At 36.6% G+C, this 27633-nt stretch overlaps 1 protein-coding gene across 1 annotated transcript in view; it reads right to left on the reverse strand.

Moving 5' to 3' along the window:
• CNTNAP2 (contactin associated protein 2) overlaps window positions 1-27633 on the reverse strand; it is a 1164016-nt gene that overhangs the window by 65913 nt on the left and 1070470 nt on the right. The window contains exons 18-20 of the mRNA XM_066992162.1: window positions 26206-26442; window positions 14787-15032; window positions 13101-13234 (exon numbers count right to left, since the gene is read on the reverse strand). Of these exons, the coding sequence (XP_066848263.1) occupies window positions 13101-13234; window positions 14787-15032; window positions 26206-26442 (617 nt within the window). The remainder of the gene's footprint in view (window positions 1-13100; window positions 13235-14786; window positions 15033-26205; window positions 26443-27633) is intronic.

Raw genomic sequence — 27633 nt, forward strand, 5'->3', positions numbered from 1 at the left:
GAAATAACAGTTTATACCTCTACTTCTACATCTGCCGTCTCTGAAGTGCAAAAAGCTAGGAAAATACCATATTGGACATTTATGTTTTCTGGTTGTTGTAGAATCTTTTCAGCTTTTGCTTGTGTACTTCCACATAATTACTTAAAACAACATCAACAACATTAACAACATAATCAACAACAAAACAGCTTATTATTTTAATACAAGGTTTCAATTTGGGACCTATATTACTGCTAAAGCTAGATTTACATGCTTTGCCCACAGGATAATAGCTGTGAATTTCAGACTAATGCAGGTGTTCTCTGTTCTCCTTATCTCAGAAAATTCACAAATTAATGACATACATTTTTGCCCTTCACGTTTCTTATTTTCTCATTGAAAATGCTATTCAACTTAATTGTGATGACGCATGGGGAAACCTAAGAATACATTCTAGAGTAATCAGTGTAGCTAAATAGTTTAATCTATAGGAAACTGGCACAGCGATCACTTTATATTAGCATATTTTTTCCTGTTTTTGGAGCATTTTAACAGGAAAATGTGAAGAGAGAGGAAAAAACAAAAACAAAATGGCCTACGTTGGTAATAGCACTGTTAAGACAGCTCAGTACAGACCAATGGAGTTCTGATGTTCACAGTTTAAAAGGGTGAAAGGGATGAGTTTTTATCTTAGTTATTTATTTTTTGTCTTTAAGTATTTATTACACAAGCTTAAAGCAGAACAACAATTGTTTGTTTTATTCTGGCTTTACCTTGTCATGAAACATTCTTATGTCAGAAGATAAGTAGAAATGGCTCAGGTATCAGAGCTATCATGGTGTTTTTCTGTACTGTTATTAAACTGTATAGAATAATATGGACTTTGGAGAGTCGTATCAGAAAAAGATGGGTGAAAAGACTGATGCACAAAGTCTGATCCTCCAGCCTCTCATATGCCAAGATTTTAACCTCATGTAACTTCTTTGCCTGCAGTGGTACTATTTCTGATACATTCTGATGCACAGGATTCATCTTCTAGGTTCTTCCAAGTGTGTGACAAAACAATTTGCACACTACCATGTACTCTGGTACTTGTCAAAATTGGCAACATTAAGTTTTTTCTTTTTCAAAATCAATCAGGGAATGTTATTTTATTTTATTTTTTTATTGTGATATGGAAACTCAGAGGTGGGGTTGATCTGATTAGATACTAGTAAATCATAGTAACTGTTATCAATCTGTCAATTCATCTGCCAGTGTATCGTGGGTATCCTAGAGCTCTAGAGCTATAACCGTGGTCTAGGTGTCTATTATCAAACTATTGGAACAAGTAATAAAGCATTCAACCCTGCCCAAGAATGCTAATTGTGCCTGCCAGATATACCTGAAAACGAAAAGTCAATTTAAATGATGAAACACTGTGAGCATTTGCATGCACAAATACAGTGTTTATAATGTGGAAATGCTGGCCTGTAAAGGATGAAAAGAAATTTGGCATCTTAAGTATGTAAAGCTATAGTTTATTTGCAATACAGGTCACTGCAAGGATAGCAGGCTGCCTTTTGTCCATACAGTACAACAACAGCTTTGAGGTCTAGGTTTCTATTTTTAAGGTCATATATAATTTGGGTCCAGAATATCAAATCTATCACTCCATCACCCAAAACTTATGTTCTGTAGCTCAGGTAATCAAACACACTATATTTGCTAAGAAGCACTTCTGAGGCCACGGTGGAAAATCCACCAGGAACCAAGAAGCGTTGCAACCTGCACTCTGTTCTGCCAGACACAATTCTCCCACTTTGCCTTTTCCAGCAAAAATACATGATGTCATTCACATGCTAAGACTATGGCCCCAAAATAATGACATGGTATTTCACCAAATCCTTCAAATGGGCATGTGGTCATTGGTTCCATGTCTCTGAAAACAGCGATGGTGTCACTGTTGTGGCAGGGCAGCAAAGGGCAGGAAACTAGCACTTTCCTGCCTTCTCTCTTTTTCCTTCTCTTTTGCCATTTCCTGGGAAATCCATACCTGCATAAGTACAGCACTCAGGCAGAGGAAGACCCATTAGCATGCTTGAACACTGAAGTCCTCCAGTGGGATTTCAGTGGCAAAGCTCAAAGTGATAGGCTGTGGCAGGGCACTGCTGGTGGTAAAAACATGCAGCATTCTGGTGCAGCCAAACTGGAGTTAAAGATCCAGGCATCCCTATTCCCTCGACATTGGAATAACTTAGAGGTGGTCTTGACCAGATAAATAAAAAAATTTGTGGCGACTTTGTTTCCTCTTGAGATTTGAGATGCCAGCATGGCAGAGCATATTGTTATGGTGCAGAAGCAAAGACCCTACTGGAAATGGGAGTCAGGGAAGGCAAGAAGGTGACTCCAGTGCTATGTTGCATTTCAGGCTCTAATAGATACAGTCAGTTTACTGCTTAGGGATGTTAACTGGCCTGTTGTACTGAATCAATAACTGAACCTAGTGTTACGGATATATTTTTCAGGTCTCACTGAAGTCAAAGAAAGATTTCAGAATGAGTTCAGTTACAAATCATTTTAAGGGGTTAACAACTCTGTTTGAAGTTTTGGGTTTTTTTGATTACACGATAAAATAAATCTCCATTTTAAAGCTGTTGATACTGATTTCCTGGTCTTATCATCAGTAAGAGAGCAAGCATTTGTGATTAGCAGTAAAACCATCTCCTTCTCAACTGCCAGATCTGGCATCCTTTCTACTATGGGGGAAGCCTGCATTGCTTTCCACATCCAACTTTGTGAGATATGTGCTTCTCTAATTCAGGGATCTGAAATGAAATGGTGCACCACGAGACAACAGTGAGTGAATGGTGAGATTTATGTTCATTTGCTTCGATTGCTTGTGTTTGTTCTAAACAAGCATTATCTAATAATCATATTAATAATACATTATTATTATTTATTATTATTATTATTATTATTATTAATTTAGTTTATTTTTTTTAGAAGAACTTAGGATTTTTTGAGGTCAATGAATTAAAGGATGATACTGAATTTTTTCCAAAGTTGTGTGTTACTGCCATCCAGTGGGTGTTCAAGTGTAAGCAGCTGGAACTAAGCCACCTGGAAGCTCTGTTTGAAATATTTGACTATCAGTCTAGTATAAGACACATAATAAAAAAGGAATTACTGGTGTCAAATGGTATTTGAAAAAATATATTACATTATTTAATGGAAATTAAATAGAACCTCTGCACACAGAGGTTGATGTAATGATTTGTATTAAATTACAGTTTTAAAATTACATTTAAGATTTTTCATTACAGCTACTTTTCTTTAAAAACTCATTAATTTCATTTGAGCTTAATATAAACATGCAGTGTGTCTCTGAGCACCACACAGATGAGAGTAGATGGCAGTTTCCGAGGAACCTGCAGGTTCAGTTCTCAAGTCACATCACACCAACCAGACTGTCTTTATATGAAGTTGCTGGGATTTAAGCAGAAGTTCAATAAAATGCTATTTCTTTTAAATTACTGTTCACTTAGATAATGCTACTAACCTTGGCAGTAGTGCTGAGATTAACAGACATATCAATCTAAGGGCAAATATAACACCTACCTCATTTTAGTATTCTCACAAAAAATAATAAATAAAAATATATATGGTATATATACACACACACATTATATTCAGTATGGGTATATCTGTATCTGTATCACTGTGTCACTGTCAACCCACCGTGTTTGTGTACACAGTTATTAAGCTAAGTTTTTTCTTTATGCTGAAGACATTTTATAAAAAAGATTTTCAAAATGTTATGCAGTAATAATGCTGTAAGGCTTAATCTTCCACCATCTAAAGTCGATAGAGTTTTGCGGTTGACTTCAGTAATAGCAAGATAAAGACAGGGATGTGTTCTCATCATTACCAATGTAATATTTCTCTTCTGCATTACTATAATGATATATCACTTATATTAAAAAGCTTGTCTACTCTTGGACAAGGGATCTTTGTGTTTAGATGGAGCTCCTCCTGAGCACGATAGTAATTTAGGAGAAAGTAGGAAGGTACTTTTAATATTTTATATTTTTAATACAACAGAAAAGGAGCAAATTTGTGTGGCAACCCTGCAATTCCTTAGGATGATCAAAGCCACTATTACTGTTATTCAAGTCCTTCCTTAGTGTGGCACTAGTACTTCACTGATTGTTTTCTGTCAGCTAAGGTCCTTGACTTAGGTTATTGTGGATCAGATCAGAGCCAGAGCTGGGACAAGCCAGAGGCTGTAAATAAATTGTAGACCCAGATAAAAAGGTAGGACCAAAAAACAAGCATTTTTTACTGGCTTACACTGTCACAGACCTGCAGCCTCAATACTTATCTGGAGATATACACCCCACTGGCACAGTGCAAGGTAAGCTTAAGGATTGCACTGCACTTTGCTCTCTTCAGATGAATTTCCTATAGAGGTACAGTTAATACTGTTTTAGAAACTACTGCAGATCTGTTTTGCTGATTTCACGCACTTGATTAACCTATTGTAGTTTTTAAAAAAATAAAAGTCAACTGCACTCTTTTATTATAAAGTTCCCCCCTCCCCCTGGAATTTATATTCTAATTTAACATGATGAGACAGGGGATACAGATGCAGGAAAAGCATAAATACATGCCATGGTTTTGTCTTAGGTAGAGTTAATTTTCTTTGTAGAGGCTTGTATGATGCTGTGTTTTGGATTTGTGATGAAAATACCGGTGATAACACAATAATGTTTTCAGTTGTTGCAGAGCAGTGTTTGCATAGAGCCAAGGGTTTGTGTACTTCTCATGCTGCCCTGCCAGCAAGGAGGCTGAGGGTGCACAAGAAGCTGGGAGAGGACACAGCCAGGACTCTGACCCAGACTGACCAAAGAGATATTCCTTAACATATGATGTTGTGCTCAGCAATAAAAGCTGGGGTAAAGAAAGAGGAAGGGGGGGTCATTTGGAGTAACGGCATTTGTCTTCCCAAGAAACCATTACACGTGATAAGCCCTGCTTTCCTGGGAGTGGCTGAACTGCTGATGGGAAGTAGCAAATGAATTCCTTGTTTTGTTTTGCTTGTGTATGCAGCTTTTGCTTTACCTAGTAAAACCTCTTTATCTCAACCCATGAGATTCTCTCCTGCATACCACCTGGGGAGAGTGAGTGAGCAGCTGTGTGTGCCTGCCAGGTAAAACCACAAAAATACATTGCAGAAAAATAATAATAATAAAAAATTTAGCTTAAAAACTTGAATACCTTATGTGCAATGGAGTCCTACTGTTTTCTGAAGCCATTGTTGCTCTGATAAATTGTATATCAGGTGTAATTTGCCTCAATGTAAAAAGCAAAAACATAACAAAAGAAAAACAACAAGAAAACCCACCAATTAGATGCATGACTTAAAATGTAGAGAAGGCACTGATAAGGAAAGGGACACATTTACTCTGGCTGCCTTCACAGGAAGGGAAACAATTCTCTGACGCTTCAAAGGAAACAATTCTCTGATGCTTCTTTCTGTGAACTTTTTATTGGTCTTTTTAATAGGTGAATTACATCAGATGTTAGCAGAGGCAATAGCAGCTCATATAATACAAAGTTATAAAAATTAAAGAGACGTACCTCAGGTACCTAAAGATGACTTTCACAGGACATTAATTTGCCCAATGTGTGCTGCCATATAATGGAAAACACCTATTTTATGTTGAGTTTTGACTTTTCTAGGCTTAATGTTAGATCCTGAAAATATTTAATGATTCTTTTGTTCTTTCTTTATTTCTTTAATTGGAATAAAAACTGATGCCAAAACAGCAATCATACAGGCCAAGGAAAGCATGCACACATTCACCATTGGAAATAAATTATAGAGGAAGGATCTAGTCTCAACATAAGCCAAATTTTGGCAACATGTATTATGAGGTTGATAAGCATTTGATATTCTCTGCAGGCCTTTGCCTTGGTTTGATACACAGAGTGGGGATCTATCAGACTGTACCATACTGCACCATACTGCATTGTGCCCTGAATGCACTAGCTTTATATCCAAGGTAAATGGGGGTGTAGGGTGAGGAAGACATTTAAATTCTGTGTTATCATGGTATATGACCTGGACATAGTCAAAGTCTGGGACAAGACAACTGAAAAATTCCTCTGAATCCATCAATACAGGCCCTACTGAAAACACATATGAAAAAGGATGGATCTGTAAAAGAGTTCCTCTCATATTCAGTCTTACTGAGTGGTTTTACAGAACAGAAGAATATTCTTCCAGAAGTCCTAAAGATTTTAAACTATCTCAGCTGATGCACAGAAAGGGAAAAACTTCTGTAAGGATCCTTACTTGGGCATCTTCCCTTGTCCTAGGCTTGGGTTTTACAACTGTGAAACCACAGGATGAGATGCTACCCTCAGATGCAGCTGTATGGATTGTGTTTTTCCCCAGTAAGAGAAAAATCTGACTCCAGTGTTCTGACCTTCAGGATAAGGATATTTCATTCTCTCATTTACTACTTGGTGATGTGGACTTTTATTTATGAAAATATATTGTCTGACTTTCAGCTAGGTGGGGTTTGTCAGGGATGTGCCGAGTTGTTTTGGCAGATACCACTTACAAACTCCATTGTGCATGAAAGGGAAGTAGAAATGGCTCATTTATAAGTTTCCTGCCTACCTATATTGCTGTCTTTAACTGAAAGATTGCAAATGACACAGTAAAATAAAAAGATGGGTAAATTCAATGAAGGATAAAATCAACTAAAATGCTAGTAGCTCATGGACATCCTACAAAAGAACACGTAGGTAAATTACTAAGCAGTGAATTATTCATTCACTTCTGAATATGACACATATCATTCTGTTGTTTCTTGCTGTTATTTACAGAATCTTTTGAGAACTGAGCATCCAGTTTTCTGCAACATTCATAACAACATTACACTTGGAGGGAATTTGGAGTATGTAAATATCAGGGTCTGTATTTATTTATATTTTGGAAAAGAGAGTAGGGTTACAGAAATGATATACTATATCAATATAACTCTGTTATATTTTAAAATTTTCTCATATCAGTAGCTTCTTATCCTACGTGGTCACTTATTTGTGAAAAAAGCTATGTATTTTTGACTCTGAACAACAACAAAAAATCTTGTTGCTTCTGATTGAGAACTAGCTAGGGATAAATTGAGCATTAATGCATTAAACACGTAGAAGTAATGTATAGTTCTGCTCTAGAAAGTGGTCTGAGTTTGCCTTTTTTGCTCTCATTTTGAATAATACATTGCCACTGCAGAATGCCAATACATAATGGAAATAAAGTAGCTCCAAGGATTTTCATAGAATCATAGAATATCCCGAGCTGGAAGGGATGCACGAGGATCATCAAGTCCAATGCCTGGCACCACACAAGCCTACCCAAAAATTCAGACCATATGACTAAGAGCACAGTCCAAACGCTTCTTAAACTCTGACAGGCTTGGTGTTGTGACTATGTCCCTGGGGAGCCTGTTCCAGTGCGTGACAACCCTGTCGGTGAAGAACCTCTTTCTGATATCCACCCGAACCTCCCCTGTCTCAGCTTGACTCCATTCACTTGGGTCCTATCCCTGGTCACTAAATTTATTTATTTTTTAAATATTAAAATAAAGGTTAATAAATATATAAAGATTATAAATAATTTGTTTCAGCTGTAAGGTCTCTGATATTATTAGAACAAATGATTTTTTTTCCTTTAAACTAAAAACTGTTTGGAAATTAATTAAATATAATAGATATATATGATTATTAGAAAAATAAAAAAAAAAGATTACCATTACAATGATATTAGCTATGGTTTACATGTTTACCTGTGGTTAAAATCCTGGGTATTTAAAACATTTTATTTAGCTCAGCTGTTATGGAATTTGTGGATACTCTCTAGATGGTTTCTTTCAAATCATGAACTGTACTGCCTCATCCCCCATAAGCCAGTGAAATATTAGATAAACCAGTCATTAAACAACTCTTTGCATTCAGACAATTTTCAGCACTGCCCAAAGGATGTTTGCCTAGAAACTGTAGGAAATAGAGAAAGATGTTTTGATAACATAACTACCATTACCATATCTAGTCCTAGGGTAAAGGTTTTCAAAATGTTTTGAAAAGGGAAAGTTTTCAGAGAAGAGTTATAAAATTGTTTTATGGCTCAAAAAATATGGACTTCAGACAGTAAACTAACATAGTTTAATTTATTTAACTTCTCATAGACAAGATGAAAAGATCTTCCAATTAACATTGCTAGGAAAGTGTGAAGGGGAACAATATCTGACACCGAACAACTCTTTCATCTATCAGGCATAGATATAGAGGTCCCAAAGTTAAATGCTGAAGTCTGAAGAATTCAAACTGTAAATTAGGTGCAAATACTTTACAGAAATTACATTTAACCATTGGCATACATAGCCAGGATATGGAAAATTTTCTATCATTTGAAGTCTTTAAAGCTAGATAAAAGTCTTTCTAGAAAATGTGTTATATTGCTATCATCACTTTTTCGGTTAGCTGCAGAAAATCATCTAGTGAAATTTTATGGTTCCTGTTAAGCAAGATATCAAACAGAGTGACCATATTCTGCTCAGGCTTCAAAGTACATGAAACAAGATTCATAGGTATGATTCTACAATAACAATAGTGATAGTAGGTGAAATTATAACCTCACCGAAGTCTGTGAGAAATTTCCCATTCCTAGTAATGAGATCAAAGCTTAATCTATACTTACAAAAATCTTTGATATATTTATTGCATTTAAGCTTGAGACTTGCAGACTGCTTTGTTCCTTTATACCCATTTATTTAACTGCAATTATGTTTATAATTTCATTTTATACTTCAGATTAATTTTGAAATAACTTCATATAACTCATTTTTGAAACATTTAGGAGTTCACAAATATTATCTCTATTCCTGTAGTGCAGAGCACAGAGTTCAAAATTGAAATAAGAGAATGGACTTGCAAAAATTCTGTTTCTTCTGGGTTTCAACTGGGTTGGGGCAAATACTTCAGTGATTATTTTTTCACAGAAGCTGGGTATTTCTACTGATTACCTCTGGTGAAGGTGGAAAACATAGATCCATACATTTTCAAGACTGTTCTGAATCTTATTAACAGCTGAGGTCAGAATATATTTTCAGGGCTATTCTGAATCTTATGAACAGCTGAATTCAGGCCAAGATTTCCATAAAGCTTCAAAATCATGTTCACTCTGAATGGTCAACAACTGGTATTATGAACATATGGTATTGTATACACAACAATACTGTTGTGTATACCCTCTGTACTGCAGTTCTCGCCTGAAAGAGGTAACTGTCAGCTATCCTTGGATTTGGTCTTCTGAGCTTATCTGTGCAGGCTGCTGCTAATTGTCCTGAAAGTGTATGGCTGGGCTTGGGAAAGTGGAGTCCTGTGGAAATTGCTCAGGTCTAATCATTTCTGGGAACAAAGAAGACACTAGAAGCTGTGACTCCTAACTCATTTCTAGAAATGGCTTTAAAGAAGGTATGAAGAACTGAAGGTCTGTTGAGCATGTATAAGAATATCTTAGTATAGAAGCTGAGATGCCCAGTCTAATTGTGTTCAGCATCAACTTTATTCCAATAAAAATTAAAGCACATCATACGTTTTTTTGTTTGTTTGCTTGTTTTTTAACATGCCAATATGGCGTTTGTGTAACAGATCAGAATTAAAAACAATAAATTGCAGTAGAACCAAAATGTGTCTAATCCAGACTGGTGTGAGTCTTGCACTAGGGAAGTAACCGTCACAGTCCTTTAAGGTATAATTTGAAGCCTACTGAAGTCAATGCAAGGCTTTCATTGACTTCAATGAGCTTTAGATCAGAACCTCTGCTAGGGAGTTTCTTATCCTTGACCTTCTTAAAAGAAGAAACTACTGATGTGTGAATAGCTTTAATCACCCATGAAAACTTGGTAAAGAGTGATCTGGTTTTTACGATATGGAAAATACTCTGCTGAAGCATGAAGCCTTCTAATGAAGTCAAATGAAGTAGAACTTGCCTTCTTAAAACTAAAGCTCAGATCCTGAAGTGTTATTTGATGGGATAACACATTCCCCATCTGTCAGTCTGGGCTTTTTCTTGTCCACAGGTGAATTAATGTAGCCTTCAATGTGTGGTATTTCAGTAGAAGTGAGAGACAGGAATTCTAATTAACTAATGTAAGTTTGGAGCCCTTCATTGCAACAACAGAAAATATGCAGACCTTTGTCCCTGAATTTATGTCATTTTGCTTTTCTGACACCTAAATCAACTACATATCTTCAATCTTATCCTTGAGAAACCACTGACATCACAAATGGGAGCTTGTTCTTTAATGTAAAACTAATTATTGATTAGTTTGCAGTCAGTGAATTTAAAAAATTGAAATATAAAAGCCTTTTGAGGGGTCTTTTCTTCTACCTTTAGTCTTGACTGTCTTGGTGTGTTAGGAATTGTGATGCAATTCTAATGAAAATAATTCAAGCTACAAATACTTCTGCTTATGTTGTGGAGATACAATATTGTGCATACATTTATTTCAAAGCTCAATTCAAATTCCAATTGACTGGACGGTAACTGTGACTTTACGTAAGTAATTAGTTCTCTCATGTCTTCCAACATTGGGTGAGATCTCATATTGTTCAATAATGAGCCCTCTACTATACTTATATATAAATGAAACTCCTGAGAATCATGATAAAACTCAGGATCACATAGTTTATATAATAGCAATTTATTACCTCACTGCAGGTTTTTTAAATCTCTCTGGCACTACAGGGTTATTATAGCAAGTTAGAAAGGCAGATATACTAAGTATGAACTTGCGGTTGAGATTTCAGAAATAGAGTGCTCTTGAATTAAAGCTTTGATGAGAAATAAATCCTTCCTGTGACATTTTTATGCCATGTGGAAGTGTGGAAGTGTGAGCAACAGCACCTGGCAAGCAAGCTGTCTTCTTTAAAAGCAAGAAAACCAGCTGCTCATCAGGTTGGAGAAGGAGTTAGCAAGAAATAAAAGTCTACTCAGATGTTCATTGCTCAGATCTGCAAGGGAAAACTCATACTTTATGATTTGTCCTCTGAATGCTGAGAAAAAATATATCTCTATCATCTATATTTTCAAACATGATGAAGAGCTTATATCTGAAAGTAGGATTCATTTTCAAGTGAACAATCTATTTACCAGATCCATCTCTGTTCATATCAGTTCTTTCATTCACAGAGCATAACCAGATGAGTAGCAGAATCAACTTCCTTATGGAAAACAAACAGCATTTGATAGTAACTTTCTTTTTCAGGATAAATTAGGGGTAGGATTTCTGGATTTGCTGGATTTTCTTTTTATGGGTCAATACTTTCCCTATTCTTTTACATGCATCAGACGGAGTCTAGTTTAATAGGACTCAAATGGATATGTTTTTTGATTAAATAAACCAGCTGTGTTCTAAGAACACTGGTTAGATTAAGAAATTTTTACCTCAGCAGAGAAACACTAACCAAAATGTTTGTGGCTCTTGCAAGCCCTACACAGGTAGCTGTCTCTCAAAATACTTGGGAAAACATCATCAGGCCCTAAATGTAGGTGAATTGGTACAAGACTGGGATACTTAACTGTGTATATGTTTTCCAAACGGACAAGGTATTTCATCTGATTCCTTTAGCAAATAATTTATTCAGTTTTACAGCTGTCTAAGTCAGGCAGATTTTACTCCACAGAACATATGTCATACACAAAATAGAAGCTTTCATTAACAGAAGACAACCTAACTGCAGGTAGTGTTTAGCTTCCATTTAGCAGTGAGAGAAGTAAGTGCAAACGCAGCAACATGCAAGAAAGATGCATATATCAAAGTACACACCCCAACCTCCAAAAACCTGAAAATTGGTTAGATCTATCAGCTATATATTCCTTAGAACATCTGTCATTTTGCAATTTTCTAATTTTCTGACAATTCTACTTCAGTACATCCAGTGTTAGTTTGAGTACTGAAACCCTCAGTCAAATAACATTGTAATCCACTGAAAAGGTTTCTTTTTGGTGCCTGGAAAAATTAACTGTCAGGGATCTAGGTTCAGGGATTCTAGGTTCTATGTCAGGTGGTTTTTTTTTTTTTTTTTTTTTTAAATATACAATACCGTGACAACTAATATCCTTTCACCTTTTGGCTTGGTTCCTAAGGAGACTTCCTATTTTTATATTTCATTTGTTATTGGTTTGGGTTTGCTTCTTATGAACTATCAAATCCAGATTAGTCTATCCTATCCACCTCACTCTCCTGCCAACAAAACTGTTCTCATATCCTGCTGCAATCTCAGTGTTTGCAGATGGGATAGCCAGAGAATGAAAACAGAGTTCTGTAATGACCACAGAGAGAAGGCTGTCTGGAAACATTGATTGCTTCTTGCAGAGCTACCCTCAGTTATTTAAATATTATTATATTACTTCAAAGGTTTGTAAACTAAGATATGAGAAGATGAAGTTCCTGCCAGTGCTGTACTGAAAACTAAATAGGCCAGAAATATGTGCCTTCAGTAACATTATCTTGTCTTAGGCTCCTGTCACACAAACATTGAAGCATCTGCTCATCTTTGCAGGCATGAACAGCTCTTCAGATTTTGCTGGAATGTAGGGTAAATTTAAATTTAATGACATTCTTATTTGCGGAGTCAGGTCTGACGGTACGATGTTTAGTTGTCTGTGCATCAGGGTCTACTGCCATTTAAGATGCTGCAGATTATCCCTCCTGGCTTCCAGCTGCTGCTCCAGAATGGTGCAGGTTTATCATAGGTCCCATGTTATCTACCAGACCAGATGTCTCTGATGCCCCCGAGCATCTAGAGTGACACCTGCATTAGCCCAGCTGTCATCACACTAGGACAAGGATCTCAGAACAACATGACTCAATGCAATAGAGGAAGAGAATAGCTTTTGTTAACTCCTAGGAGTGCAAACTGCAAGCAGAACACCATCTACTGGGCTTTATGTTTCCCAAATTGCACTTATTTCTTCAGGGGAAAGGAGGTCATCAAAATACAAAGTGTTACAAGCTACAAGCAATAAACTAGATGGAACCAAAACACCTTTAATGTCTGCTTACCTGTAGAACTATGTCCCGTTCATTCCGTGTGATGTTTACAGTATGGGGCTGTCCATTTGCCATGTTTCTGTGGTCGATGTCAATATTATATGGCTCTTTGGTACCTCCTAGGCTGTACCGAATTTGCAAATTCCCTAATGAAGGAATGTGAAAAGCACCCTCAGGTATTTTGATCTTTATTCACCAGCTACTTTCCCCTCTTTATTTTCATGTACAACTGTTATTGTTTTACATTTAAATTGCTCTCAGAGCTGGTATCCGCAGTAGGAAAATTTAGAGAAGGGCTAGTACTTGAGATTGTAAAGCTACTGGGCTGAAAATGGCTTCCAGTTTACTACCCAGAAGCATGACAATGAATGGGATCTCAAAACTAAAGTGTGTGCAAATTCTCCAGATTGCAAACCAAACAAATCAGAGCTATGCCTTGAACAATATGGACGATTGTTTCAAATTTGAGCACATCAAGTATCACTTTATTTTTGAGATTATTATCCTCACTGCAGAAAAATTTTTGACATTATAAAAGGCATGAGTTTTTTTTTTTTTTAAAGAATAAAGCATTGATATGCCTTGAATAAAGTCAAAATTGCAACAAATTAACACTGGCATATAATCTACACAAGGGATTTTCTTGCTCTCAGATTTAATTGTTGTTGACAGGTGACCATCTGGACTTTTATGGAAATTTAATAATATATGGTGAAATGAAAACTTCAGGTTATATTGTTAGAAAAGTATAGTCAGAAGTGGTTAATTGATATTCATGACAAAGTACCAGACAGATTTTTCTTTTCTAAACAAAAGTGAAATATTTACTCTTAATTGCAAATTTTAACATTCCATCAAAAGGAAGGATTTTTGAAAATGGAAATGTAGACCCCATTATTCATCAAAACCTGAAATATTCTGGCCCCAAACAGCAGCCTTAGACTTTTAAAACTATAGTTTGGATACCAACATGGTTTTTCTCTCATGCACCTTTTTTCTCACCTGTGAAGGTAAGAAAGGGAAAAATTTCAGTGGCATGTGGAATACCTGTATTAACTTATTCCACAGAGGAAGGTGTTAGTAAAATATTCCTAGGTATGATTTTCAGGGGGCACTAAGGCACTATTTGGAATTGAGTTATATTGTGTTTTGATTCTCCACCAGAAAATGGTTCATATCCAACCTTCAATCATTACCAAAATTTTTAGGACATTATATATTGTGCTACATCCACATTTAGCCACCTCAGTCAGTAGTGAGATTTCCAGGAGAAAAGTTCATTACACTTTCCACTGACTACAGGTGATATTGCCATGAGTTCAGTGACTATGTACCATTTATTACCATGCCTACATGTGGATGCCTACTTGTCCTCTCCATAATACTAGTTTATGGCATGAATCTAACTGTTACAGCATATACATATATATATATGTATATGTATGTAATTTATTGATTGATTCTGTTTGCTTGTTTGTTTTGAGAAGGAAGGTTGGCTAGTGGAATACCCAATGGAATTGAAGAGTTGCACCACACAAAATTTCATAAAGCAGAACCTGTATTCAGGCCCCATGTACTTTACTTTTAAAGAACAAGAGTGAAAAGACTTTCTTATTAGTTCAGAGTTTCAGCTGCATGTCAATCTGGTGTTATTATCAGTCGTTCCTTCAATGGAGAGAGCCCAGAGCAGTTGCTTACCAGATGGCTTGACAAGTACCGCCATGAAGTCCTGGGTATAGGAACTGATGTACAAAAGGACACAAGGGGACTTAGTAGTACTGAAGCTGAAGCTGAGCTCTTCTTTATTCAAGTTAAGGTCTGTTGCTGTGGTCTCAGGATCTGTGGAACTCAACAGGGTTCGGCTAACTAAATCCTTCATGCTGGTCCCTGGGGAGTGGAAGTTGTAACGAAGCCACATTCCCTCTTCAAAAAATGCTCCCACATCTTGAAAAGAAGAGAAAATAAAACAGGCAAAAGAAATTGAATGTGCTGACACCTTTTCAATGAAACATATTACTACTGACTTGAGCACTACCAATCTGTCCATGTTACTACTGCTACATTTTTAAAGCATTTTGCCAGTAGTTAAGAACCTCGCTATTTTCCAGTAAGAATGAAAAGAATAAGCTCAATTTTATTGATGGATACCTGGAATCGCAGAGCAGAGGAAAGGTTTCCTTTAGGTCACACAGAAAGTCTGTACCTACATCTCATACGACTACTACAGATCAGAAGAACCACACTTTAGATTTATTCTCATTGAGGTCTTGCAGTAGATAATGTTCCAAAGAAGGAGATACAGGGAAGAGAGATTTAGAAGGCACAATAAGCAAACACTCTAAAGGAAGAGGAAAACCTGAAACTCTGACCAGCAAATTCCAGTGGATTTAGAATAATCTCAGAGAGGAATGATGGTGATTCCAGCACCCGAAAAAACTGAAATAGGATTGGACATGATACTAGAAAATTATCCATAGCAAGCACAATCCTTCATAAGAACAGCCTAATCTGGATGGCTTATGGAAAAAAAACAAACAAACAAACAAGGGAGCTTGACTCATGGCTGGAAACAAGGCATAAGACACCTGAACTATATCTCACAGGGGGTGCTCCACAGGCAGTTTTCAATTCAATCTGAAACAAAATGTCATCTTTCAGTACTCTTGACAGAAAATAAAACTACTTTTGGCAGTTAATACTTTCATTTGAAAAAGCATTGTTATTACTTTGCATAATAATGTACCCCTGCTTATTTCTTAACATTAAAAATATAATTCAAGGTTGACATTCTATTGAAGGCTGACTTTGACAGCCTCCTTTGGGAATCACTGCACAGTTCCCTACCATTGGTAGTTTATATTCTTCTAAGTCTATCGGGGATTGCTGGACTGGTCTCCTATAGCAATCATTCATTCAGTGATACTGTAACGCTGGATATGCTTTGCTATCTGGGAAAACACCATAAAAGGAAATTTAAAATTACATGTGAACTTAAATAATGAGGCACATTTATGAACGTTTCATAAGGGATTACAGAATGATGAATAAATACTATGAATATAGCATATAAGTACAGTATTTAAAAATAGTTGTAAGCAACGCTCAAAAAGGTGAGCAGTCATTAAAAAAAAATAAAAAATTTCATCACTTAATTCCTTCATACATTATTTATAAATGCAAAATTGCCACAGATTGGTACCAAATTACCTATCTAAACTTTTGTAAAATCAACACATTATTTTTATTAAAAAAAAAAAGAATATCATTTTATCCCCTTTTAGTATTTGGAGCCTTCATGTCCTTCACACAATTCTACGCAAAGGCTTTATCTCAAAACAAATGAAACAAGTTGTCCATCTTACAAGCTGTGTAGTGATACAGAGCAATTCAGGAATGAGTCTGCAGACTTTATTCAGAGTAACTGAGCACAGAAGAGGTAAGAATATGGGTAAAATTATTGCAGACTTCATTGATCCTTTTCAGAGTTTTGCTACATCTAGTTCTGGAAAAGCATTATATTTTCCTTATACCATATAAAAATTCTCCAAAATGCAAACTATTATAGTCTGTGTCACTGTGTGGCCACATAAAACATGGAATCAGGTTGTGGTCCAAAGGTGCTATAAATAATGTGATCACTCTGATAGATTCATAACTGCCGCTTTATAGCAGAAATCTTAAATAACCTTGAAACAGTCATAGGAGAGGCAATTCAGTTTAACAGCTATATTTTGCAGAGGACTCAACTTAAGTATTCCCAGATTAAAAGTGAAGGACCCTATCCTGAAAATACTTCCCCAAACTGTGATGCCTATTGCTGTTAACTGTGGTGTTGAGAATGAGCGGTAGTACTTAAAAACTTAAAGCAGAATATACTGTAGCTCTATGTATTTGCAAGACTGGCTTTAAAAATATCCCTGTGACAACTAATTTATTATTCTTCAACCTCTGCTTATAGCTTACATAGGTCATGGTACACTGGGCAGCCCTACCATCTGACACTGCTGCTCTGCTGGCGGGGACTGCTGGTAGCCCCTGCATTGCCTCCACTTAGACACAGCAAACTGATGCAAAATTATGTTCATCTTCTTCCTCTTTCTGGCCCTTTTACTGCTTGTCATCCCTTTTACTTTAGGAGCAATCTTTGGGATTGCCTATCACTGTGGTTGCCCAAGGTCTTGCACACTGGGAATACTGGGAGCCTCAGTCCTTGACCTCAGTGCTTTCATGGGGCTGAACTGCAAAGTTCAAAAATATGCAACACATATTCCACAGCAGTAAATGTTATTAATTGCTACTTTAAACGTTCATTACTACAAAGAAAGTTTTAAGTAAATGGTGCTCTCTGAAGCCCTAAGATTTGTTTTTCCCAAAAGGATTTCATGACAGAGCAATGTTCTGTGAGTTTAACTTCATTTGTGCTGGGAAAATAATTTTCAGTATAGCTGTGTTACACATCTGTGAAGCATTGTAATGAACCTGGAAATTCTCTCACATACGTACCACTTCTTTTAATAGAAAAGATAAGAGGAAGGTTCACTTTGGTTGTGTGAGTTCCTACAGGAAGGTACTGAATCCCCTCAAGTTCCAGCTCAGCAAAAAGGTTCAGTCTATGACTATGGGTTTTGGTGAATGAAATTGAAGTACTTATTGCAGCAGGGCTGCAAAGTACTCAGCAGTTCACAGAATCAGGCTGTTTAAACTATTAGGAAATATTAGAGAAAGGTAAAGCATAATTTTCTCCATGTTAAATTATAGTATAAGATGACTTGGAAATGCTGAGGGGTGATGAGTGAATAAATGATCTGTTTGGAGGCCACCTGTGTATCATCTTCCTAAAGCTCTGAGGGAAGTCCTTCATTCAGAAGACCATGCAAGTTGTCTGAGTAAAACAGGTAAAATGAAGCACAAACACAGCTACTGAAATGTGGACAAGCTTTCCATGCACCACTCTCTGCCTTCTTCTGGATTATTTCAAATAATATCTGAAAATTATAGACTTGAAATATCAGGCATAAGGCATAGTGAAGGGTTTCTCTGCAAACTGCACTTTCAGGACAGAAGCCTTGGAGAATGAATGAGGTGGTTACAGGTCAGTTTTCCTTGAAAAGCAATACATATTTCTAAACCAATATGCAGTGCAGTCATGCACCGTTGACAGACTTTGCAAATACATACAGTTTGGGATAGCTTTGTGGTAAAACCCAGAGCTGGATTTCTGGACCCAGTGATTTTTTTCAAGCAAGATGTGTATCCCCAGTATGAAATGCACATATTTTACAAAAATGTCCATTTTCTGTTTGAAAAGGGACAAAGCAAAAGAAAATCAAAAACTTCCACACAAAATGCAAAGGTATCCAGAACTTGCAAAGTTATTTTGAGGATTATAATTCTTTGGTCATGTCCTCAGTCTCTCTCTCCCCACTCACCTGTTTTTATTTTTGTACACTCTGATTCTGTCTAGGACCAGGAGTATGAAAACACAGGAGGAAAAAGACAAATAGAAACAAAAAACATGTCTGTTGCAAAAATCCTACCTAAGGCAGAGTATAAGAAATTGAAAAATACCATGACATTTCTGTGCCAATGTTGTAGACATAAGAAAATATCAGGAGGGACCTAATTCTACTTTGCTGCTGGTTTAATATCAGTGAAATATTGGTGTCATTTCTTCTATTCTCAGGTAGTTATAATGATCCTGCTAGCTATACACTCAGTCACACCAGAATATGACTTCTTTCTCCATGAATTTTTCTCACCTGTGAAAAGCATTGCCAGCATTGCACAGGTGTGGCTGAACACAGCTTCATGAAATTTTTCTATCTGAATACACAGAACTCTGTACTCTCTACAGGAATTGAATTGCCTCTGAGGTGACAGTAGGAATAGGAAGGTTAAGGTGGATTGTCAAGAATCAAGTGGAACATATTACTCCTAATAAATAAACAAGGAACGTGTGTAGAGTTACACACATACAATGCAATTTCAACATAGTGACTTTTGAGGAGTAGCACTGTGAGAGGTGGAAGCTCCCTTCTGCACTAGGACAGCTATCACTACCTCACAAGTGTCATTTCACTTTTTCCAAGTAAATTCAAGACCTGGCTTGTGTCACCTTTCATCTGGTCACCAAGGAGAAACCAAGGTTGATTATCTGTGTGGTACTACTGTATTTGCTTTTTTTCTGAGGCTAGGCCTTCAAAGCAATCTTATTAATAATAACAGGCAATAACAGGGTAAAATCACTGCCTTGCAGAAGCTGGAGACAAAATCTTGATGGTTATGAAGCCTGGCCAGGACTCATACGAAAACTGCAGCAGAGAAAGATTCTCTCCTCTACATTCCACAAAGCTGACTGAAATGCCCACTTATAGCTGTAAGACCATCTGGAGACTTCAGTGCCTCTTTAGCCATGTTCATGTATGGGAAATCAAAAATATTATTGCATGATGCTGCTTGCCAGTGCACAATACTATGTGTTTCCTGCATGGCATTTTGAATCTTAAAAGCAGCACTTTCAAAATCGTAACCAAGGCCAATCACTGGAGGCATTCTGACACTCGGTGCATATACTAAGCAATTTAGACATCTTAATAAAACCCATTCCTGATGCATAATTTTATTTCCTTTTTGATTTCTTATATAGTCATTAATATTGAATATAGAATAACTATAGCTGGCTTGTCTGGCTTGTGGCTAAAAATGTGCTAGAGAGCACTAGAAATTTCTGCTTCTCCAGGCTGCGGTCACAAAGATTAAGATTATTTAATGAGATATGTCCTGGCCCTAGGGCATCAATAAAGGGTCAGAATCTCACAGGTCTTGATCTGGGAGAGAATTTACTCTGAGTGCTCTGAAGATAGCAATACTTATCATTTATCTAGTTAGTTCACTCAAATTTTTGTTCTACTTTCAGGCACACAGTATTCAGTTTGTGAATTGAAGAAGTAGGGACACAAAGATTTTCTCCTACATCATCAAATCTCATATTCTGTCTGTTATCACTGTAATCATTTGTGATGCATGTCTGAATTTTGTATGCATGCAGTAAAATACCAAAATAAGACAATTGCTTGTTGGCATTACTAAAATACAAACCTACAATGTGTTTTCTTCCTTTGTATGAAAATATCAGTACTCAGCATATAGAAAGCTTTCATGAACAAATTACTATCAGAATCAAAGTAAAGTAATGTGAACCAGTGAAATTATGATCATAAATCCATATAAAGATTCCTGTTACCTTCAGCGGAACAGAATGAGTGCCACAGAAGATGGGGTTAAGCCACCTGATTCATTGCACCATCAAGCCTCCCTAAGTAATGGCAGGAGGTAAATTCTAGGAAACAGCCTGGCATATCTAAGTAAGTCTGAGCTCTGAACCGCCTCCCCAGGAAACTCCATTTCTACCTCCATTAGATATATGGAGATCCTAGGGCATCAAGCCTCCTACAATAGCCCTGTAAAGCAGGTGCCTTTTATTCTGCTTTGTTCTGTCTGGACAAGTGCACAAGCCAATGAAAGCCTGAAAATGTCAGGCAAATCTCAACTGTGGTTTATTCTGCACTGATGTGAAATTACTATAGATCTTTCTGTAGCTACAGCAGTTTGAACTGATGTCTAGGACTGCAGGCTCAGAATAAGGGAATGACAATCTGCTCTGTGTATTTTCTGCTGAGTCTAAATGAAAAGACAGCTTCCTTTTTAATGGAAATATTCACAATGGCTAAAAAACCTCCAATTTTATACAATAGTATGGATGAAAAAAAAAAAAAAGTAATGTTAAATATACAACAGATCAGGTTCCATGATTTCCTGCCAGGGAGACTTTGAGGGTGTTTTCTACATAATCACAGAGAAAAACTTGCAGCTTTGCTAGAAATATTAAAGACTTCTATTTGATGATTGCACAGTATTCACAGTGACAACTATGATGGGAAAATCTGACTTCAATTCCTTCTGGTAGCACAGACATCCACTTTCAAAGTCAGCAGTTTATTGCTTCCCTCATTGTCTCTTTCACTTTCTGCATTACCATAATAAAAACATTTCCTTGCATCACACAGCTGTTGTAAGGAGAAATACCTTATCAGCTTGTGAGGTGCCAATACTACTCTAATAGCATGCGGGTGTATAAATATTACACAGGGGTGTCTGGTGTGAGAACCTCAAATCCCCCAGTTGCATTTGCACAGGCACTCAGGCACTCAGCAGCCAACAATGTTTCTGAAGTTGATGTGCTCATCTTTCATACCACATCTGCATTTGGTGAGGATTGACACTAGAGCAGGCTTATTACAGTTAGATGACAAAGATATTGAAAGTTTATTGAATTGTCTGAGCCAATCCTTAGTATTTAATTTATTACCCTGATTTATTTATTTTCTGTATACAGAATAAGAAATCCTTGCACTTTATTAGTAGCTTATTATGGATCAATAATAGCCTGGGAAGTTGTTTATAATTTTGCTGATATTTCTTTGAGATATGTTAGTGATATGTCTAAATTGTGCTCTGGTTTAAAAACAAAATGATTTTTTTTTTCAGTAAAAGAATTCTTGCAACTTATGTGAAGTGTAATTTTCAAAGCATTAGAGCACCAACTGTACATGTTTAATAAGGTAATATCAACGAGACAGAAGAATGGAATAGTTTTATAGAATTTATATGTTTTTTGTGGGTATATGTATTTACTCAATAGCTATGAAGTAGTTGTTACTTTTCAGTAGAGGTCAAGACTCCAGTTCTGAAGTCTGATCTACAGGTAGAAAAAACTGACTTTCTGCAATGTTCAGACTCACTAGACCGACTAACATTCCCAATCCAAGGAAATTTCTGATATAACTTTTGGTTAGCACATTATGATCATGTTATGTATAGAAGAATTTTTCTGGGGAGTTGGGTGGGCAGGAATGTTGCCTTGATTTTCCCGCTTCTTGGATTATAAGCAATGAAAACTGAGAAGCTAGTTACCTTGAAACCTTCAAACAATCACCTTCCCATTACTTAGAGCAAAGCAAGTACTTGTATTTGCAACCAGCAAAATAAAGGGAACTGAATGGTTATAACAAGGGCAGAATTTGAAGTTGAAGTGTCAATCTAAGAGTCTGTGAGAGGGTGCAGAGCTATTTCACCCATCTGTCATAGCACTATGTCTGGTACGGCTTTTTTTTTTTGCATCCACTCATCCCGTTAAAAGGTTGATTTTTCTGTTTGAGGCAGAGAAGGGAGCAAGAAAGAAGGAAATCTGACCATGAAAACACTGTTGTAAGTGCTTTCAGGATTCATGCAAATATAAACACAAGCGTGAAGGAGTTCAGTTCAGGCATTGTCAAAAAGGATTGCAGTAATTCACACTATGAATGTGAAATTTACTTGGAAAAATAAAGGTATACACTGTGCTCATCTTCTGTTGCAATTGCATAGAAACTGGGGAGCTTTGAATTTACCCTTACCTGAAGGCACAAAAGTCATATATATATGCTTTTTTTTTTTTCTTTTGCCACATATCTCTGTGGTGGGCAATTTCTTCTCTTACAGTTGATCCACAGCAGTTCAATACCCAAAGGAAAAATGTTTTCTCCCTGGGGGACTCCCTGCGGGATCCCCCACATCACAGTGTTGCCACGTGCTCTGTGCACACCCATTTCAGCATGTTGACCCTTGCTGTTCTTGCTTAAAGGAATGGAATAGTTTGGTTTTTAAAGGAACAAAATTTAGTTATTTCTCAGAAATGATTTTAGGCTGTCAAGATGACAGTTCTGGGAGGAAAAAAAAAAAAAAAGAGAATTTATGCTTAAGCAGTAGACAGAGAAGGGTCAGAAAGCAAACTGTAGGACATCAGAAATACTGCAGCTATTCCTCTGAACAATTTATCTGAGCAATGAAAGGAGAACAGAAGCCAGTTACATATACCCCTGACACAAAACAAAAGTAAAGTTAAAATAGATGTCAGACTATACTTTTGCACTTTTTTTTTTTTTTCATTGTAAAAGAAACATTGTAACTTCCAGGTAACTACCACATCAATCACACGTGTGACCTGCTGCTAATAAGTCTGGAAACAATGCAATTTCTTGTCAGTCATCAATCAGTGACTCGTAGGATGGATTTTATCAGCAAAAGCAAGGTCTTCTTTTATTGTGAGATGTCTTTCTTACTTATAAAACATTGTATGGTGATTTCAGTATAGTAATGATGCTTTATTTGCTTTGATTTTTTTTTTTATTACTTCTTAGCAGTTGCAGTATGCAACCAACCCCAGAAAGTTTACCATGGGGATGTGATTGAATATCAAAATAAAATTTTGAGATAAGAGCTTCCTCTGGCAAATTAAAACCAATGGGAAGAGAAGACTGTGGTATATCAAAAGATGTTATGTTATGCCACCCCTCCTACTGAATAGCATATTTCTTTGTAAATCTCATTGTTTCGAATGCAATAAGTGAAAAAGTCAGAGCTGCCTGGTGAGGAGGTTTTACTCAGAGGAGTAAAAGTAACAAAACTTACTCCTAGTTTACAATGCAAAACACTAACCATATTATTTTGTGTCAGTGGACTTGAATTCCTAGTGTAGGTAACAAAGGAAAATAATCTCCCTTGCCACATATTACTCACTGAACATCACGGTATCCAACTGCACACTGTGAGACAGGTAAGCAAAAACACAAATGACACAGCAGTATTCAACCAAGTCCTTCCTATAAGCAATGAAAGTGGCTGAAAACAGAATATAGTCTTCAAAAACATGTTCACAGATATCTCAGTGCTTTTTAGGGAGGGGAGAATGTTGAGGTGTTAATGAAAAATGAACTGAAATATCAGATTTGGGTTGTTTATATATAAATCACTAAAAAGAGAAATTGCTTTTCTTTTTATTATTTTACAGAGAAAGCAGGGAAAAATTCCCTGATCTCCAACAAATTTTACAATTTTTTTTTCTTTAAATAAAATATACTCTGATGTTTTGCCAGTATTTTTTCCACTGTCATTAGTACTGTGTATTTTCCCTTTGTGTCTAGAAAATATATCTAGTCTTGTCTCATGGACAAAGAGGATATAATACAAGATTTTTGGAGCTGCTATTGGAAGGAAAAATTAAGATACTCATCTTTTGCAAGTCTAGGGAGTTTGGCAACTTTTACAAGATGTTCCAGTGTTTTACTTGATTTAAAAGGCTTAATGCAAGTTAAATTTACAATGTAAAATTTAATGGGCTGAAAATGAATTGTTTTAAAGACCTCATTATCAGCACCATTTGTTACAGAGGCTTTACAATTATTTTGATCACAGGATGGTCTCAAACCAGTCTATTTTGTGTTCAATTTATCCTTCAACTTTTATCCCAGTGCCCAGTTGTTTTTTACAGAGAAGCCCCATGAAGCCACCCACACTAAATAATACTTGGTGATATTCTAGATGAGTACATTGATTTTCAGCACTAACAGAATTGAAATGTATTTTCCTCATAGAGTCTTAAGGATTTAAATAGATACATTTAGCCTGGAATATGTTTGATATTTAAGTCAGAAATCTGATATATTGTTTAAATTGCACAACATGGTGTAGTACAGAGATCACCATGTTAACATGAGGACATTTGCACGACTCAGTGCCGCCCAGCAGCAGTGGCTTACAGAGAGAGTTTTATGCATGCTTAGTATACTGCAAGCTCATCACACTGCAAGCCTGGACATGCTGCACTCAAGTTTATTTTTGGTAGTAACTATTAGCTTTACTTCTGACTGTGTGACCTGAATCAAATGACTTGGGCCAATATCTGCAGAAGATGTTTGAGAGCCAACTTACAGATGCTCAGCATTGACTTTCTGAGACTGAGCATGTACATGTCCACTCTGGTGCAGTGGAGGATCTGGGTATTTGGCATCTACATAAAGTTGAGCGTTGATACAAAAGTACTGAAAAGAGAAAAAATTATGACACTGAAAAGAGAAAAAAATGCCCAAAGTATCGCTATCTGGTCTGTGGGCCTCTGTCTAGACTGGGAGGCTGATAAGGTGAACGATGAGTGTAATATTACTTCTGTTGCTACAACAGTGCTTACAGATCAGTGAAACTGGGGTTTGTCTGTGCTAGGTTCTCAATTGTTTCTCTAATGGTATTTTTTTATTCTGTTAGATCCATATCCAGGAAAAATAAAACATTTAGCTTAGGGCTGGTTTTGGCAGAAGTTTGGTGTTCTTCTATCACTACAAAATAAGAATATCCTATGAAATGTAAGAGAAATGAATGAATTTCCACAAAACTTGCAAACTTCGCAAACATTGGAAAATTATATTCCCATTACCACTTTGTCACAACAATTTCTTGCCAAAATAAGAAAAAAAAAGTGAAGATAAGCTAGCTTCCTCACCCTAATATTTTTTAGGAAGTAAGATCCCTTTCTCCTTCACTCCTTTCTTGTCTTTCTTTCTTATGAAGGCATATGTGTCCATAATAAATTGATCTCTTACAACCATTTGTTTTGAATGCACTTTATGCATTTCAAAAGGACTAACATGGATGTGGGGGCTCTGTAGCTTCTCTTGCCCTAACAAGATCAATCTCTAATGCAGCTGGAACTTCAAGATGTGATCTGGCTATGAAAAGACAAAACTTTTAATCCAAGTGTTGGTCTCCCAGTTCACAAGATTCAACCCAAAGCTCAGACCTATGTATTTCCAAATATATTTATGAACCAGAATATGTAGATTTTGATGAAATCCACACTTTTTTTCTAAATAATTAATCAATATAGGATGGCAAGAAAATAAATTTCAATGAATTTATGATGATAGATTTATTTTGATTGGTAACAATTCTAATATTGAACAATGAAGTTCAACACCTCAAAACTATTCAATACAGTCTGCCAGACCTGCTATGAGAACAGGTACCCCTGATATATTTCTGTTGTTGTGTTATTTGATTTAATTAGTTAACATATATTAGTACTGAGAGATGTAGTTTCATATCATCACATTTAAATCCTGGATGCAATAATCTGACTTGCTTGTAAGAAATATTAAACAGGATTTACTTGTTTAATTAACAAAAGCAGAAGAATTGTTTCTATTGTTTTCCCATACTCTTCAAGCCTCCTGCGTAAAGCATTTACCTTTAATACAAAATGGTCCATCATATGCAGTTTTGGAACAGTCACAGGAGTAGCCGTTGTATTTCTCGACACATTTGCCACCATTTGCGCAGTACATCCCATAGCTCGTGCAGTGGCCAGAGCAGCCAGGCTTCACTCCTGGTGTGACTTTTGCTCTCTCTTCCAAGTCCAGCGTCACTCCATTCATCCTTAATGAACGAATGCAACCTAGGAAACCCCGTTGGCCTCCTGCAGCACCTGAGCAGGAACGTAAAACCATAAGACAACAGTAAACAGATTTTATTGTTGTTACTGTATATGAAATATCCAGATAAGCTTGTGACAACAGCTGGAATTAAATAACTTCTTTGTAAAGATGAAGCATTATCATGTCCTAATGAAAATGAAATCAGTTAAACCTCAGCTTTCAGACCTTACTAAAAGTACACCCCAACAGCAAGTGCCTTTGCTTTACACTGATAAGAGATTAGAGATTCTAGCCCTCCACTTTAAGACTTCAAATTTCAACTTCAAGATTTTTAGAGAGAACAGTGGAAGAAATGGGCTTAGCTCTATCGCTAAGATATAGCCCTACTCACCATATAATTAGTAGTTATGAATGTTAATAATAATGCCACAATATGTTATGCACATTAATATTTTTCAAAGCCACCGTGGGGAAAGAGGGAAAAGATTTTAAACCCCCTTCTTAGCTGCAGTAGGAAATATAAATGCTCATTTCCAAGCAACATCAGGCATATTGCTTAGTTGCCTGAGTATAGAGTGAAGGACACAACACTGAAGAGCTACATTTGAAAATTTAGGTTAGAATGGCTTTTCTTAGCAGTCACTAAGGATGATTCCTTATTTTCCCTGTAAATGCTGAAAAATGTGATTTCATCTCGGAAAGCCTTATCCAGGGCTTGATTAATACTACTACTACTACTACTAATAAAACATAAAAATGCAGGCAAATAACAATGAGTGGCAGTTATCTGTTCTCCTCATCCCCTCATCTCTTTGATTACTGCAGTGTCACAGATGCTAAAGAGTCCCCTGTTCCTGAGGAAATCTGAATGCTCATCTCTGCAGAACACAGAGGCTATTTACCTGGGTGAGACAAAGGACCAAATACAGACCAGATAGGCTGCTTCAAATCAACCACACAGACCAAAAAACTGTTTCAAATTCAACCACCGCTAACTGGAAAATTTGGAGTACGAGGAGACAATGCTTGGTCTCTGTTAAGGTGCACATGGCAGAGGTCGTTCTGGTGTGGTTCCATTCTATGTAAACTAATATATACCATGGTGATGAAAAAGATCCTAATACATCTAATTTCTACATCTTTTCCCTCTTTTTTGAGTGTCCTAGCCCTTAGAACATGACGTCATTCTCCTCCAGGCTATCTTGTTGGCCCAAGGAATAGTTATTTATTCTATAGAAAGT

The sequence above is a fragment of the Anser cygnoides genome, chromosome 2, assembly GCF_040182565.1.
Source record: "Anser cygnoides isolate HZ-2024a breed goose chromosome 2, Taihu_goose_T2T_genome, whole genome shotgun sequence".
In the NCBI taxonomy this organism is placed as follows: domain Eukaryota; kingdom Metazoa; phylum Chordata; class Aves; order Anseriformes; family Anatidae; genus Anser; species Anser cygnoides.